Here is a 17454-nt window from a genome sequence, read left to right on the forward strand (position 1 = left end):
TGTATACCCCTGATCAGGCTTTGGGATTGATGCTTTCCTTCTATTATTCCCATGTTTCCTGAGTCACCAAGGTTTCTGGACATTTCAGGAAGGCCTATCCCTGCCTCTCATAGTAGCACCTGTGGGTGGGAAGGAAGCAACACCAGAAGGTGAACTAGCAGCACTCCTAGACCCGGGCATCCTCAGTCCGAGCCCTGGGCCCTGCATGCTTTGCAAGGCTTCTCTAATTATGGTGTGCAAATGGATTTTAGGGCTATCATGTAAATACGCCCTGAGATTCAGTAGGTCTGGAGTCGGGGCTTGAGAACTTGCATTTCTAATATGTTCCCAAGGTGCTGCTGCTGCTGTTGGTCTATGGAACACACTTTGAAAACCACTGATTCACACTGAGTCTCTGAACCAGTGGGCTCCCATTCTGTTTTTCCTTCAAACAGACCCTTCTCTACAGGATGAGAGTTCACGTGATCCTGGGAACCTGACATTCCAGAGCTCATGTCCTTCCTTCTGCGTTATACCCCAGGTACTCAAACCCCCAGAATTCCTTGCTTTGACACTCTCTAGTACCACTCCTAGGAGTGTACACCCGTTCCCACGCTGTCCTCCTGATGGAAAATCCCTTGACTGTGTGCGCACATCTGGATCTAGGGCTGATCAAGGCTTAGCTATTTTAAGAGGTCTAGCTATATGGACTGGGGTGGATACAGAGGCCTGACTATGCAAGGCCCCTCTTGGTGCAGGTGGACACAGGTGGAGACATAGAAAAGAGCCATGATCAGAGGACCTCATTTGCTTTCTTGCTCCAACTGGTGACTATTCAGGAAGTCTTGTCTTTCTATCTATCGATGTCAATGCAGAGAGAAATTCTAACCTGTCATAGTTTTCTCCCTGATTTTAAGACCACAAATCACAGATAGTTCTTTTGCAGGAGAAACTGTTACATCTAAAGTGCTCTTCCTAGAGTGAATGAAGAAAGTCTTTTCCCTCCATTTTCCCCTCAACACCCGCTCCTGGTAACCACATGATGTAGGTGAGAGAGTGTATGCTTTGTGGGTCCCCTGGATTTCAGCTGAAATCCCACCTTAGCTTCTTATGTGAGTTTGAGCAAGTCAGTTTATCTCTGTGCTCTCAGTTCTTTATCTTTAAAGTGGGAATAAGATCAGAATGTGTCCCCCACCTATAATCACCCCATTTAATTCTCTTCCTTCCTCAGCCTTTAGCCCCAGTGCCGCCTTCTTAGAGGAGACTGGGTGCCTGTATCTAATCAGGAAGTAACTTTTCATTCCTCTTACTTGTCCTTTGCATTTGCTTTTGTTTTGATTCATGGCTTACTAGCCAAGTGCACTTAGAGTAGGATCAAGTCTCTGTCCCCTGTTGATCCCTCCATCTGGCACAATGCCTGGTACCTTACAGATGTGCAATGCATAAACTAACCCGTGGTCATCGCCACAATTAGAGGTAGGATATATAAGGGACCGGCCCCTGGTACTGACTTTTTTTTCGTAGTGATCCGTACTATAAATGGACATTTTATTTTGTTTTCTCACACTCAATTTCAGGGGGAGGATGGGGTGAATTTGGGACAACTACGATCTGAATTATCCAAGTCATGAACAAATGTGGTGTGATAAGCGACTGGCTGGAGCAACTGGAACCGTGACACGTTTTTTTAGAGACTAAAGAAACAAAATACCCACAGTTTAAGACAAAGGACAATAAATACAAGAAAAAGTCGTGTTTGCCATTTTTCTTTTGCCGCCAGTGCCCCTCATACCCAAACGGGGCTTCTTCAAAAGCGTGTGGCTGAAGTAATTTCCTCCTCCAGCGTTCACACGGGCTGTCACCAGCCTCCTCCTGCCTCTTCGCAACTCGGGGGTTATTTAACAGCCCAAATATTCTCCTGTCAAATATTTCTGGGGCCTCTACTTGAAGAAAGAAACGATTTTCTCAAATCTGTGAACAGGACACTTTTTTTCTTTTAATGTCAAAATAAACCATCTGCTTGTACAACTGTTTCTAATTACTTCCCTGCCTAGACTCTCCATTCGGGGGTTTGGCACCAGCACCCCGCCCAGAGCAGCGCCGCTGCCCAAATCCTCGCAGGCGGCTCATCAACGCAATTGCCACTCCGGGTGGAGCCCGGACCTGCAAGCCTGGGTGTCCGTGGGTCCGTCTGCCCGGCCATCTGCTGGTGGCGCCTCTCCCTCCTGCCGCCTCCCCCCACTGAGTCCCACCTTGCAGCAGTGCAGCCCGCTGCACAGCCTGGAGCTCAGCATGTGTCCCCCAGGCTTCAGGAACTTCTTGCTGCTGGCCTCTTCCCTGCTCCTCGCAGGGCTGTCAGCTGTTCCTCAGAGCTTCTCGCCATCTCTGAGGTAAGTTCGGTTTGTTGTTCTTTAAGGCAGAGCTGCCCTGCTTTGCGTGGCAGGGCTCAAGCTCGCAGAGGGCTGTCCCAAGCCAAGAGCAGTTACTAAGTTGGACATGGGATAAACGGTTTTCAACCTGTTCCTATTCCTTTCCTTGTTGTCTACGCAGCGTGTTGCTTCATCTCTGTCCTTTTGCTTTTCCTTTGGAAAAATACAAGCATTGAAAAAAAATATCATTTATCCTTCTGCAAATACATATCAGCAGGAATTTCTGCCCCAAGTTAAAGGTGTACTTTTACAAGTACAGAATGATCTCAGAGCCTAGAAGACTGTATTATGCTTCCCAATAGCATCTACATGGGGTCTATTTGCATTTTGAAAGAGACTTGAGGTGCATCACAATTGCTAAACAGTTCATTTGCTTTTTAAAGCAAATTCAAAAAGCTTTATGTCTTATATGACCATAATACATCGCTTTTTCTGTATCTTCATTTCTATTCCATCAAATAACCACCCTCTGGCCAGCAGATAGCAATGGAACTTTTTTTTTTTTTTTTTTTAAGAAGACCTGAAAAATCATTTGCATTTGATCTAAATGTGCATCTAAGATTCCGCGGCAACCTCGAAGGGGCAGGGCTGAATCACCTCTGTCCACCGGGAAGATCATGGTTATTTCTCAGGTGAATGGTAGCGGTTTGGAAAACCACACCTTCTGTGGGGGCTCCCAGAGGGGTCAGGCCCCAGACGCATACCTGTGGGGTGAACACTGGGCAGGAAAATTGGGCTGGGAGCAGTCAGGGCCCTGTCTGTGTCTGACCTCGGCCTGGCCTTGGTTTTTGTCGCCCCTCAGAAACTCGTCGGGCGCCCCCTGCAGGCTGTCCCGGGCCGAGTCGGAGCGCCGGTGCCGCGCACCTGGGCAGCCCCCAGGGGGCGCTCTGTGCCACGGCCGGGGCCGGTGCGAGTGTGGCGTCTGCATCTGTCACGTGACCGAGCCAGGCACCTACTTTGGGCCGCTGTGCGAGTGCCACGACTGGGTGTGCGAGACCTACGACGGGAGCACCTGCGCAGGTAAGGCCCAGGCGCTGGCTGCGTTCCTGCCAGGTCGGCACTGCCCTGCTGGACTGGGCCACTCGCCTGCCTGCAGACAGCACCAAGCGCGTTACTGCGCACGGCGGGATGGCACTTGTGCACGTCCATCCGTTCTGTCTGGTAGCGTTTAGCACAAGGCTTTTCCCCACCCCTGGGTTCCGAACTTACATGGAGGCAATGTTTGTAATATTCACTCACTTAATTCTAAATTTCTCTTGCCTCTATTAAAGTTCCTCGTGTGGACTAAATTCCCCAACTCCTCACAGATGGAGTAACCTTGCTGGACTCACCCCATCAAGAATGTTAATCATAATATTTGAAGATTATAAGTCTGTATGTTATTTCCACCTGGACACATGGGGAATTACCTTCCCGAATTCCATGCGGGTAGACCTTGTCTTTGATCTGATTTGTTCCTTCACACTTAGAGTCTGGTTCATAGGCAGGGGTGCACATCAGAAAACTACAGCAAGGGAAAAAGATAAACAGGCACATGTTTTCTTAGAAGCAATTGTTCTTGTATTGTTTTAGCTGCTTGAATTTTTGAGCTGCAGTGGAACTTGGTATTTTGTAAGGGTGGAGCAAAAATATATTCATCTCCCTTGCACATTTTTCAGAAGTGATTCAGGTTCTGATATTGGAAAGGGTCAAGAAATTTCTTGGTAGACAAAGAACGCTTAACCTCCTTACCAGTTTCATATGAACAAGTCATTTACTTGAATCCAAGAGATTCCGTAAGTTCCCTGACACCCATACAGGACTCCATTAGTAAGGGACAACACTAGGCATCCCAAGTAGGGTTTGGCAAATGAGGTGGGGGAAAATAGCAACTCATTTTATTCTTGATGTAGCTAAGACTGAGACGTCCAACAATAACAGAGAGAGATCAGAAATGAGTTTATGGCAAAATGCTTTTTCTTGGCACCTGGGTCCAAATGTACACTGTGAGAGTTCTCAATGTATGTGCTGTTTGGCAGTGGAAAAAAATAGTCCTAGAGGTGATTTGGAGAGGCACAGGTGTGTACATGTGGTTTGTTTACCAACCTTTAAAATACTGATTGCCACAGCTTGTTATTTTAACTTCCTCTGCCCCACAGGTTGGAGAATTACTAAGGGTAGCCCTTTGGAATGAGAGCTAAGTTTCTCTAATATTTCATTCTTGATTCAGCTGTTACCCAACTTCTCTGACTTTTATTGCCTCTGGCAAGGCCTCTTCAATATTAAGAGTTTTGAACAAAATTTCCAGGACTTTTTCTGTTGTTGTTTCATTAGAGAAGAGTTGAGATGCAGCCTCCCGCAGGCGAATCTGGCGATGGGTGTCATCAGATAAACTGCCCTGCTGAAGAATCCTGGCTGGGCCCTTTCTGTGAAACTATGCAGAGGAAGCCTGTGGTATAGAGCCCTTTTTCCTCCTGTGGAAAGTGATTTCTTGTTTATTCATAACATCGTAGTCACCACATTCCTTCCTGATATAAATGCAGTACTGAGTCATGTGCGGGTTCTTTTCTATACAAGGTAAAATGTTTCTCTTTATTGCAGTGCTGAAGGAGATGGTTGTGTTCATTTGCCATTCTCACCTTGCTCATGATGCCATTGAGGCTTCTCTCCAGGGCCTTGGGCAGAATCTGCCCCTGGCAATACTCTGTCAATGCCCTTCTTCCAGACTCGGAAGAGTTCTGACACGTATGCAAATTTCTAGCTTGTCGGATTGTTCCATGCTTCACATTTAGTTTCTCAGTTCCAGTATCAAGCAGGAGTTCCCATTTCATAACTAGTATGGACACATAGCAGGTTTTCCATTTGTGTGTACACCTGGGCCTTCACCTGTGAGAAGCCCTGCAGGTGTCTTCCAAAAATAGGTACTTCCAGAAACCTCTACTTCTAAGAAGGAAACAGTAGTTAAGAGTACGGTATTGGGGAAATCTGTGCTGCAGGATTCAAATCCCAGCCATACCAGCTGTGTGAACTGGGTAGTTACTTGAACATTCTAAGTCTTGGTTTCTTCCTGTGTAAAATAGATAAACAGTAACTACCTTACAGAATTGTTGTGAGGTGTAACATGTAAAACAGAATAGTTTCAAACACCAAGTAAGTGCTCAATGGATATTAATGTGTTTATAAATTAAACATGATAGTGATGCACGGATGGTGGGCTAGTATGGATAGATGGATGGACAGATAGACAGTCAGCAGATAAACTGGCCTTATGGTTGTATGGTGCAGTGAGAGCAATTTAGTTTTCTTCATGTATTCTGTGTCTGTTATTGATTTAAAGCCCAAAAGGTCAAACAAGGATAGCTATTTTGGCCAAGCCTCAGAGCAGCTGTATTAGACATACTGTGCCCTTTTAAAGTGAAGTCCATTGGGATTGTTATCCTGTGAATCATAAGAGGACATACTTATTTTAGTTTGAACTGGGTGAAAGTGATTATGTTCAGACTATCAAAAATCTATTTCTTGTAGTGTATGTTTGTTCATGGCTCATGGATCTCCCTTACTTCTAGAGCATACAGCTCTGGCCTAGAGACAGTTCCTGTAGATGGGATCCTCTGTTAGAGGATAGACTAATTTTGGTGACTGTGCCTTTGAGAACAGCAAGATGTTTGCATGCAAACTTTTAGTTGATATTTCCAAAGCATCTCTGGGTAACCCCACAAACAGCTATGATTACACTTAAAATAAAATGTTGGTTTCTTAAAAAATCTTTTTTAAAGTACTTTTTAAATATGTCACTTATAAGATTTCAGTTTTAGGGCATGGTAGTGCACACCCTTATTCCAGAGAGTTGGGAGGCTGAGGTAGGAGGATTGCAAGTTCGAGGCCAGCCATGGCAACTTTGTGAGACCTTGTCTCAGAAGATCCAAAGTTCTGGGGATGTAGCTCAGGGTAGATGTCTGTCCTTGAGTTCAATTCTCAGTCCATAGGGAAAAAATAGTACAGTTTTAGTACTTGGGAATAGCTAATTGGATGTAATTTAGCAAACACTTATGGGGTACTGTTTGAGAGGCTTCTGCTGTTGAAGAGGGTGAAAGACGAGGACTCTGGCCCCTCATCATTGAGTCAAGAGGCTGAGAGGAATACCAAATACCTGCAGTACAGTATGGGATAAAATTCTGCACATTTCTTTGAGGGTACCCTGGAGGCAGGGGTTAAACATTGTTCAAATTTCTTTTAAAAGAGGAAGCATGTGACCTAAGTCTTTAAGGAGAGAGAGGTTTTGAATCCCAAAGGCAGGCTGTGGGAATTCTGAATGGAGAGTAAAGGTAAAGGTTCAGGTGGGACGGTGTGGGGCTGTTTGGGGACTGTGCCAGACACAGGGTTGTCTTGGCTCTGTGGGAAAGTGGGAGCTCTGGAGAGGGAGAGCTGAATGTGCACCAGCAACTTCTCAGCCTGAGCACAGTGTGTCTGTTTAGCTTTCAAAGGTTGAAATATGGGATGGGGGCTGGGGCTTGTGCTCTGGTACCTGAGAAGTCTCTTGGTACCCAGGCCATGGCAGGCTGAAGTAGACCCTCAATGGGGGAGTGAGCTTGGGTCCTGTGTACATGTCTAGTCCGGTGGGCAGAGGACTGGAGAAGGGAAGGAATTTAAAGACTATTTAATAGTAGAATTGGCAGGGTGTAGAAGATGATGAATTAAAACTGATACTGAGTTTGTAGGTCTGAGCGCCTGGGAGTGTGGGAACAGAAATCAGTTGGGTGAACTGGACAACTCTGAGCCAGTGGCTTAAAGTCCCTACTAGAGAACACTCATCTTTTCCTGGGGCTGCTGTGAAATGAAGAACTCGTGTCAACACAATGAGATTCAGTGCTTTGCTGACCAGTAGGTGCAGGCCCGACGGGCGTCTTGTCTCAATTGTTGACCTAATTGAATTGTTTGAGGTGTTAACCTTGAGCAAGTTACTTGATACCTTTGAAATTTAGTTTTTTTTTGAACAACATCCTTATGGAAATGAAGAACCTTATATCATGCATGATATTCAGAATAATTTCTATATTTAAGTATAAATACATTTAAAATTCAGCTAATTTATACATTTATTCAGATTATATATAAGACATTCTGATAAACATTGCTTTAAATGTGTAAGCAAAAACAGTAGAAAATAATTAAAATACATTGAAACACCCCTGATATATAAATATGAGTCATCTTTTTTCTTGCAGCTATTTCTGACTTTTACGCGGTTAAGCAGCTCACAGGAATTGGCAGGGCTGTTTTCGAGCACTGGGCCTTCTGGCTCTTTCTAGTCTGTCTGAGGACTGTTTGACCTGCTTTCTCCTCAGGGTTGCATTCTTTCTTAGATTGTTGAGTAATTTCTTTCCAAGCCTGTTTTGCGGAATTATGCTTTGGTTTACCCTTTCTTAGTCATTTCCTGCTTTCTGCCCTTCTTTCTTCATGTCTTATCCAGTCCTGCCTTTCGCCTCTTTGTCCCTGTCTCCCCTCTCACTCCTGCTCTGTGCCCCCAAGTCGGAGGCATGGAGCATGTAAGGAGCTGTCTGCCCCTCAGGCCTCTTCTTGAGGGAGCTAACGTGTCCACCAGGCACACTGTATCCTGGTTGTTCCTTTGGTGCGTTCTTGTGGTGCGCTTGGTGTTGCTTGGGGGTTTGAAGAAGATGTTATGGAGTTCTCTACCACCTGCTCAGCTGCTTCCCCTGAGCTTCTTTTGGGGACTCTACTCTCTGAGATTCACTTGCTTTCCAAAAATGCATGTTGTCTTACCCCAAATGATATGTAAAAGTTAAAGGTTTTCATCCTCAAATGAGGTGCCAAGCACGCACACCATCGTTCTCAATTTTCCCGGCTAAGGTGGACAGCACTCTGAAGCGCCACCCAAGATCCAAGATCCCTGCCCCTGAACATTCTAGAAGAGCATATTTATAACATTATGATGTTTAGATCCCATTTACTATAAATGGGATAAGTTCAGTAGTTATTTTTTTAGGTAGATTCCCCCAGAAAGAGAAGGGAACATATGGGAACTAATTTATTTGTGTGGCATGTTTTAAATTTGCAAAGTATATACCTCCTCCATAGGTTTCTCAAAAGTCTATATATTTTGAGACATGATGCTAAAACTGACATCCTGCTCTCATAAACCCTCCAAAGGCCGCTCAGCTCAGTGGGCCTCAGACGTAGAGTGTTACATCTGACCTTGAGACCCACAGGGCTCATAGCCTTGAGGTGAGTGACCAGTGCCACAGGAGCAGAGAGCTCCTATGTGGTCCTTTTTCTGGAGAATTCTCCGGCCGAAGAGTCATAAAGTAAGACAAAAAATCACTACATTCTGTTTTCTGCCCTTGTGTTTGTTTCCTGTTGCTGCTGTGATGCATGACCACAAAACTTGTGGCCTAAACAATAAAAAGGTATTTTCTTAGAGTTCTGTAGGTCAGAAGGCTGACGCAGGTCTGTGTTGATAAGCTGATCTTCCCTCTGGAGGCTCTGGGAGAGAATTTGCTTCCTGGTTACTTGATGTGGAGAGAATTTAGCCCTCCGTGGATGTGTGACTGAAGTCCTTGTTTCCTGCTGTCCTAAGTGCATGTAATTGGATGTTAAACATGTGTGTCCTGTTGATACCGCCGTTTACCGGTGACGAGTTCTGCTCCCTCTAATGTTGAAGATTGAACACTAGAGAAGCAGCCAAGGCAAGCAGATTAAGCAGGTTTTATTTAAAGGTAATAATACAAACTTCTCCCGGCAGGAAGAAGGGGTTCATGGCTGATGTTCTAAAGTCCCAAGAAGTGTGCTCACCCTACATCTTCTATAGGTTAAGGTCTCTTTTGTTCTTCAGTTCTCTCCCCCTTATCTCTCCTTCCTGCCTCTGTGACTAGGCCTGGTTTTGCATTAAGTGAGAAGCCATGGGCAGGGGGAGGGCCAAGGTGGTTCAGGCAGATAAGGTCCCAGTGGGCATTAATTAGCAGCTCCATGCTTGCAGTCCTTGATAAAGGCAGATAAATTTGGTAATCAATGGACTCGGAGATCCTTGACATTCCATTCTTCCAGGGGCAGTCTCCAACTTCCAAAGGCAGATGGCTTCATGGCTTCATTTCCTCGATTTGACCTGATTCCCTATTTCTACACTAACTACCTGTCCTTAATTCTGGCTTCACTGTGACTCTTTCTTGTCTTAATCTTAGTCCCTGCAGTTGATCAATATGAATTTAGGATGTATATGTTCATATTTCCTTTTGCTTTTATAAATAGGTTATAAACACGCACATATGCACACAAACATAAATATGCACTCACTCACAGGTTTTCCTTTTTTCTGTCCCTCTCTCTTGCTTTTTGTCACTAAGAATCTATCATGTTCTGGTGCCTAAGTCTTTGATCCACTTTGAGTTGAGTTTCCTGTAGGGTGAGAGATAGGGGTTTGATTTCCTTTTGTTACATGTGGATTTCCAATTTTCCCAGCACCATTTGTTGAATAGGCTGTCTTGGCTCCAGTGAATGTTTTTGGTGCCTTTGTTTAATATGGAATAACTGTATTTATGTGGACTTGTCTCTGTGTCTTGTATTCTGTACCATTGGTCTACATATAGGTTTTGGTGCCAATACCATGCTGTTTTTCTTCTGTAGTATAGTTTAAGGTCTGGTATTGTGATGCCTGCTTCACTCTTCTTGCTAAAGATTGCTTTGGCTATTCTGGGTCTCTTACTTTTCCAAATAAATTTCATGATTGCTTTTCCTATTTCTATGAAGAATGTTATTGGGATTTTAATAGGAATTGCATTAAATCTGTATAGCCAATTTGGTAGTATGGCCATTTTGACAGTATTAATTCTGCCTATCCAAGAGCATAGGAGACCTTTCCATCTTCTAAAGTCTTCTTCAATTTCTTTCTTTAGTGTTCTGTAGTTTTTATCATAGAGGTCTTTCTAGTTTTTTGAACATGAAAGTGTACTGTATTTTGTCAAATGTTTTTTCTGCATCTATTGAGATGATCATATGATTCTTGTTTTTAGTGTCTATTGGGGTGAATTATTTATTGATTTCTGGATGTTGAACCAACCTTACATCCCTGGGATGAACCCCACTCTATCATGATATGCTATCTTTTTAATATGTTTTTGTATGTGATTGGCCAGAATTTTATTGAGAATTTTTGTGTCTATGTTCATTAGGGATAGTGGGCTGAAGTTTTCTTTCCTTTATGTGTCTTTGTCTCGTTTGGAATAGAAGAAAAAGTAGGCCCAAATCTTTACCATATTGGCCTAGGATCTGACTTCCTTAACAAGATTCCTAAAGTGTAAGAAGTAAAATCAAGAATCAATAAATGGGATGGATTCAAGCAAAAAAGTTTCTTCTTAACAAAGGAAATAATCAATAATGTGAGGAGAGAACCTAGAGAATGGAGAAAATCTTAACCACATGCACCTCTGATGGAGCATTAATCTCCAGGATATATAAAGAACTCAAAAAGCTTAGCATCATAAAAACAAATAACCCAATCAATAAATGGGTTAAGGGACTGAACAGACACTTCAAGGAAGAAGGAATACAATTGATCAACAAATATATGAAAAAATATTCAACATCCATTAGAGAAATGCAAATTAAAACTACTCAAAGATTTCAGATCACTCCCAGTCAGAATGGCAATTATCAAGAGTATAAGCAACAATAAATGTTGATGAGAATGTAGGGAAAATGGTACACTCCTACATTGCTGGTGGGACTGCAAATTGGTGCAACCATTATGGAAAGCGGTATGGAGATTTCTCAGAAAACTTGGAATGGAACCACCATTTGACCCAGTGTTCCAATCCTCAGTTTATACCCAAAGGACCTAAAATCAGCATATTACAATGATACAGCCACATCAATGTTTGTAGCAGCTCAACTCACAATAGCTCAACTATAGAACCAACCTAGGTGTCCCGCAACAGATGAATGGATAAAGAAGATGTGGTATATATACACAATGGAACATTACTCAGCCTTAGAGAAGAATGAAATGATTGTAGTTGCCAGTAAATGGATGGAGTTGGAGAATATCATGCTAAGTGACATAAGCCGATCCCCAACAAACCAAAGGCCAAATGTTTTCTCTGACAGGCGGATGCTAATTCATAATAGGGAGGTGGCTAGGGAAGAATAGAGTTATTTTGGATTAGGTAGAGGTGAGTGAAGGGAGGGGAGGGGGGATGGAAATAGGAAGGATAGTAGAAAGAATCAAACATTATTACCAAGTACATATATGATTACACAACTAGTGTGATTCTACATCATGCACAACCAGAAGAATGAGAAATTATACTCCATTTACGTATGATGTGTCAAAGTGCATTCTACTGTCATGTATAACTAATTAGGACAAATTAAAAAAAAAACTATCATTCCTAAAAAAAAAAAAAAAAGAGTTCTGGATTGCTCTGATGCTGAATGTGCTTAACTTTCAAAGCCCCACATGATAGGGAACAAGGCCTTTGGGTCACTTCCCCCAACTTCACCCCCTTTCAGCAGGAAATAGCTTAGAGATGTCCTCGCCCACTCTCTATAGAAATGGAAGCTAGAAATGGACAGTGGGGAAGTGTAGCAGGGGTTCACTTGATGCTTTGACTATATCCCTTGAGGCTTTGAAACTTATGTTTTTTTTTCTTTTTCCCAACCTTCTTCTCCCTGATCTTCTCCTCCCTGATCTTCTTTTCCGTAACCTTCTCCTTCCTGATCTCCTCCCTGATCTTCTTTGCCCTAACCTTTTCCCTGATCTTCTCCTCCCTGATTTCTTCTCTATAATTGTTTCCTCATCACCTCTTTAAAAACCCCCTGTTCCTGCTGATGGGCAGAATCACAGCCTTTGGGACAGGAGTCCCCTCTGTTTCTCCTTTGCTACCAAAAGCAATAAAGCTTCTTTTATCTTTTTCTCAAAAAAGAAAAAAAAAAAAAAAAAAAAAGAGTCTCTCAGGGCCCTCATTCTCATTGAAGAACATATATGAAAAAGAATTTTCATGTATAATGTTCTATGTCATGGATATCTTACCTTATTGAACTATTGGTGAACATTCTGGTGATTTCCATTTGATGCTATTGCTGTGTGCTTTCTGATGCAGGAGAACTTGGCATTCAAATCCCTATTTAAAACTCACCTATATCCCCACAGAGGTCACATGGCTCTCTGGCATACGGGCTGTTGTATGTGCATGCAGCCATCCCCACCAGAGCGAGTTGGTTTCCAGACACGCAGGAGGAAGTCCCAGCCACATACAGGGTTAATAACTGTGTCTTTATACAGTGCTGATCTTGACAAAGGGAAGCTTCAGATCCGTGGAACTGGGCGATCTGAAGCCTTGGTCCTTTGGGAAATTTAGTTTCCAAGCCTGGTCTGGGATTCAAGTCACTTCCAGAAGTTAGAGGAGGCTGGCACTTCTGGGACTCAGTGGACCAGGGGATTTACTGGAGTGTTTTAGGGCTCTGCACAGGTAAATTCTCAAGCTATTTTCCATTAACTCTTAAATTGATAGAGATAGGGAGCTGGAAGGAGATTGCAAATCTCATTTTCTTTGGAAGAAGAGTGCTTTGTCTTTTCAAGAATCACATTTCCTGGCAAATAAGAAACTATGTTTGTAATGGAACTCATTCTTTGTCTTCTCTAAATCATCTTACTAAGGCTGGGTAGAAGAACCACGGCTTTATAAAGGGAGGGAAAGTCAGGCCTGGGTGAGGGCACTGCCTGGCTTGACCTTGAGCCACCCCGCTCTTCACTTTTGTGGTAAAATACGTTCCTCTGCCAAGAGTCCGAGCATTGTAATTGTTTGTATAGTCACTGGTTCAAACACCAAATTATTCCAAGTGAGTAGTTACCCACCCAAGTTTCCTGTTTCATTATTTTACCAAGAAATTTCCCAGGAAAAGGCAGGCTTTAAAGTGTATTTTCTAAAGAGGTCAATGAGTTTGGGTATTGCCTAGAAACTTCTCTTATGGCAAAGCATTAGCTGTACGTTTGTGACTTAGTCAAAGGGGGAGAGTGAGGAGCCAAAGTCAGAAAATCAAAACATGGCAAATGTATTTCCTAATTGATCATTACTGCTCTTTCAAAGCTATCATTTTCTGCTGTGCAAAATAGTTAGACAAAGCTGGTTATTTTTCTAAACAAAATGACTTGGCCATTTAAGCCTTTTCCCCTCCAAAATACAAAAGACTTTTATTTTCGTGGTCAACAGCATTAGTTATATAAGCTCCAAGAGCAGTCTTGACCTGAAAATAATTCATTTGTTTCAAGAAAGAAAATATTTGATGTAGTGGAGAGACTTCTCTCACTTGCCTTCTTGGATGGATTTGAGTCTTGAATTTAAAGCTACATTAGTAATACAGAAGAATAATGGGAAATTATCAACTTGTATTGCTGTATGCTTTATTGAAAATATTACTCATTTGAATTAAATTCAGTTTTCATAATAACATTTAAGAAATACCCAAAATAATTATTCTCCAGCTTTCATACTAAGTTTCTCTGAAAGGAAAGCTGTTCCTCCTAAAATCAATAGTAGGGCTCATCTCCAAGGTTAATATTAAAGTTGTCCCGAAACCGTGTCATGAATTTTGGAGAATTGAAATGAGGGTATAGTTTTTAAGGAAATCATTTTTGTATTTTCACATTTCAAAATATAACTTCTGCTGATATTTTACCTGGAAAAAGCAGATTTTGAGTCTTATTTCCACCTTATGTCACATTGCACACAAAAACTTAAATACTGGGGAGATGCTGGGCAAAAGAGTCCCTTATGCATTTAATGTCAAAAGAGTCAAGGTAACAGAAATTACTGGGACAAAATTATTTGTCATACCAAGTTAGAACATTTTCCCAGCTATCGCTGGAGTTCTTAGGATGACTGCATTTATAGCAGCCATTATCCTCATAAGAATGATCCTCCTGAGTCAGCAATTGAAGAAACTCCTCCATAACCTGTAATTTTGTCTATGAAAGTGAAAGAAATGGTAGGCAGGCGAGTTGAATCTACGTACTTGTTATTTTCATGGACATTAACTTTCATTATTTTTGTATTATATATTTTGGCTTTTATGAATAAATCATATTAGAGATTTACTCTTTTGCCCATAAAATTAAAGTAGTCATAATATGAACTTCAGAAATTCAAAAGCCATGCAATTTTTAATATATGTATGTAGCCTTTTGGGATGGAAGCAACGAGAACTAACAAATGCGAGGAAAGACAGAGTCTGTAGAACACTGATCACTTTTTATTATATCCTCTTTGAAGCTGGCTTTAGGCCTTGGAGACTGCTGCATTGGTTTTCAGTCATGACATGAAGGTTTGGGGGACATCCCGCACATGTCTTCATCAGCCTGCCTAGGATTCCTAAAATCTCCTTGTTCTGTATTTCAAACACCCCTGCCAAAATGGGAGATGTAGGATTGTAAGCCAGGAGTGGCAGGGCACTGAGCTGTCATCAACACGGTCTTAGTACTGTTTCCCTTGGGCAGATGTGGACAGGACAGAGTAGAGGCAGACTGCTCTGGAAATGCTTGGGAATTGGGAATAAAAACAAAAACTATTTGTTCTTTCTCTACTATTATTTCTTACTGTTTGATCTTTTATTCCTTTGTGTGTGTGTGTGTGTGTGTGTGTGTGTGTGTGTATTACTGGGGATTCAACACAGGACCTAGGGCATGAAAGGCAAGCACTCTACCACTGAGCTATACCCCAAGCTCCCTGCGTGATATTTGGCAAGTGACTTACCTTCTCTGAGCCCCGGATGAGTTAGACTCATTTGAGTCAAGCATTCATTACACATCCCTGAAAGATGTCTAGAAGACAGGAGTATCTCAGGACCAGGCAGCAGGCGTTGAATCCAGTGAGTGCAGTTTCAGTGAAGTGGTGGAAAGATTTTGCTGTAGTTGACCTCTAAAGAGAAAATTCTGTTACCTGCCACTTGCTTTGAAAACTTGACATCCTTTGAGAATTTTAAGAACTCTCACTTTCATAAATAATGAAATGTCTGTGAGTTCTGCATCTGTGAATCTAATCAACTTTGGATCAAAAATATTTAGAGAGAAACTGCATCTATACTGAATCTGTATAAATTTTTTTTGTCCTTATTCCCCTAACAGTGCAGTACGCAGCTATTTACATAACCTTTTCCTTGTATTGCCTTACATTGCATTAGGTGCTTTGCATATCTGAGAGGGATGCCTAAGTTGTAGGCAAATTCTGTGCTGCTTTACACAAGGGACATGAGTGTGCACAGTTTTGTATTCATGGGGGTTCCTGGAGTGAACCCCATACATACCAAGGGAAGTCCGCTTTTTATGAATGCCAGTGTCCGCATGGGGGTGGAATGTGGGCATTACTATTCTGTAAAGTGGACTTGGCGTCCATTCTTAATTGTCCCAATAACTGCACACCGCCAATAATAATAGAATAAAATACTATTTATATGTCTCAAAATTCACCTCCTAGATGTGTAGTAATCAAAAACCATGATAGTCTCTGCTGCCCTCTGAATGGAAGGGTCAGTAGCTCAGCAAGAGAACCAGGGGTGAAGAAAAACCGACGAAAGGCCTGTGTGCAGTTACTTGGAATAGAATTGCGGTAGCCCAGAGAACTAAATTCTTCTCTGGGTGCAAAATTGCACAAGATATACTTTAAAGATGTCAGTTTAATTACAATAATGAGCTTACTGTGAATCTGAAGCAAGGTAACGATAACACAGCCAACATTTCTCTTGGTTTTGTTGCATGACTATTACATGGTGTTGAACGCTGACAACCTGTGCCCAGGTAGGTGATCTTGCCACTCTAAGATAAAGCCAGGAGCCTGAGAGAGAGGAAAGGTTGAAGATCACATGTTGCCTGATATCAGAACTGTGTAATCCATCACTCTTATTAAGTTACACTGTGCAGCACCATACCACCAGGTAACAGATGCTCAGGAAATATTAAATTCCTTTCTGCAAATTTGAATTACCATACGAGATATTAATCTGCAGTAATTAAATGTTTCCTATGTGAAAATTTGGGAGGTGGAATAGTGCGGAGACTAGAAGAGACTAGGTTCAAAAGCTGATTCTGCCTATTGTGAACTGTGTGATTTAGCAAAGTTAGCAAATTTCCTCTGGCTTCTGTTTCCTCTTTTCATAGTGTAATTGTGAGTATATGAGGATTTGGAAAAATCCCTGGCATGCAGAGCATGTGCAATACCAGCTACTTTTACTATTGTTGTCAATATTATTATCAAGGCATTCCAAAGATATATACTCAAGGGCAGGAATAATATCTTATTTTCTGTAATATTCTTTCTTAGGACTTTATAGTTATTGATGTAAGACTATTGCAATACAAACCACCCCCAAATTCAGTGGCTTATAAAAAAAGGAAAGCAAACATTTGTTTCTCCCTCTCGGGTGTGTGGTTCAGCTAGAGCTCGGCTGGATTCCAGACTGCGGGCTGGGTTTAAGTCAGTTACACACTATTCTTATGCTAGCCAGGTTTGCTTCTGTCTTGGGGGATGACGGCAGCCCTGCGGGAAGAGGACACCTGGTTTCTCTTAAAGCTTTGTCTCCCAACCTGTAACTTGCATTTTACAGTCACATGTCAATGCACACAAGGAGTCACAGGGCCAAGCCAGATATCTGTGCTCTGCAAGGTGGCACATCCTGGGCAATACTTCATCTGCCGTGGGGTTTAGCCTCGATATTGCAACGCTCAGTGAGATTGTTGGTCATGGTGATTATAACTATCTAACTGATATTTACATTTAATTTGGAAGTAAATATAGTTGATTTTTAAGTGCAACCGTATTAATGAATTAGATAGTAAATTACATCAGGTGGTAAGGATTTTTGTGAAGTCGAAAAAATTTACAAAACAAAAATACATCCAGAAGGTAATATACAAAGGAGTTCATATGTATCTCATAAAAATGAGTTCCCTAAATATAGCTCAATGTCCTCTGAGTCAAAGGAAATGAACCTAAATATACCCAGCCAGTCGTTCAATGCACCTTCCATCTGATCCTCCAGCAAGCGTGTGCTCCAAATCTCAGGA

At 42.2% G+C, this 17454-nt stretch overlaps 1 protein-coding gene across 1 annotated transcript in view; it reads left to right on the forward strand.

The window, feature by feature from the left end:
* Positions 1 to 2036: 2036 nt before the first annotated feature.
* ITGBL1 (integrin subunit beta like 1) overlaps positions 2037 to 17454 on the forward strand; it is a 236330-nt gene continuing 220912 nt past the window's right edge. Inside the window, exons 1-2 of the mRNA XM_079138630.1 lie at positions 2037 to 2369; positions 3211 to 3428. Of these exons, the coding sequence (XP_078994756.1) occupies positions 2272 to 2369; positions 3211 to 3428 (316 nt within the window). The 5' untranslated portion in view covers positions 2037 to 2271. The remainder of the gene's footprint in view (positions 2370 to 3210; positions 3429 to 17454) is intronic.

Source organism: Sciurus vulgaris, assembly GCF_902686455.1.
Source record: "Sciurus vulgaris genome assembly, chromosome: 4".
Classification (NCBI taxonomy): Eukaryota; Metazoa; Chordata; class Mammalia; order Rodentia; family Sciuridae; genus Sciurus; species Sciurus vulgaris.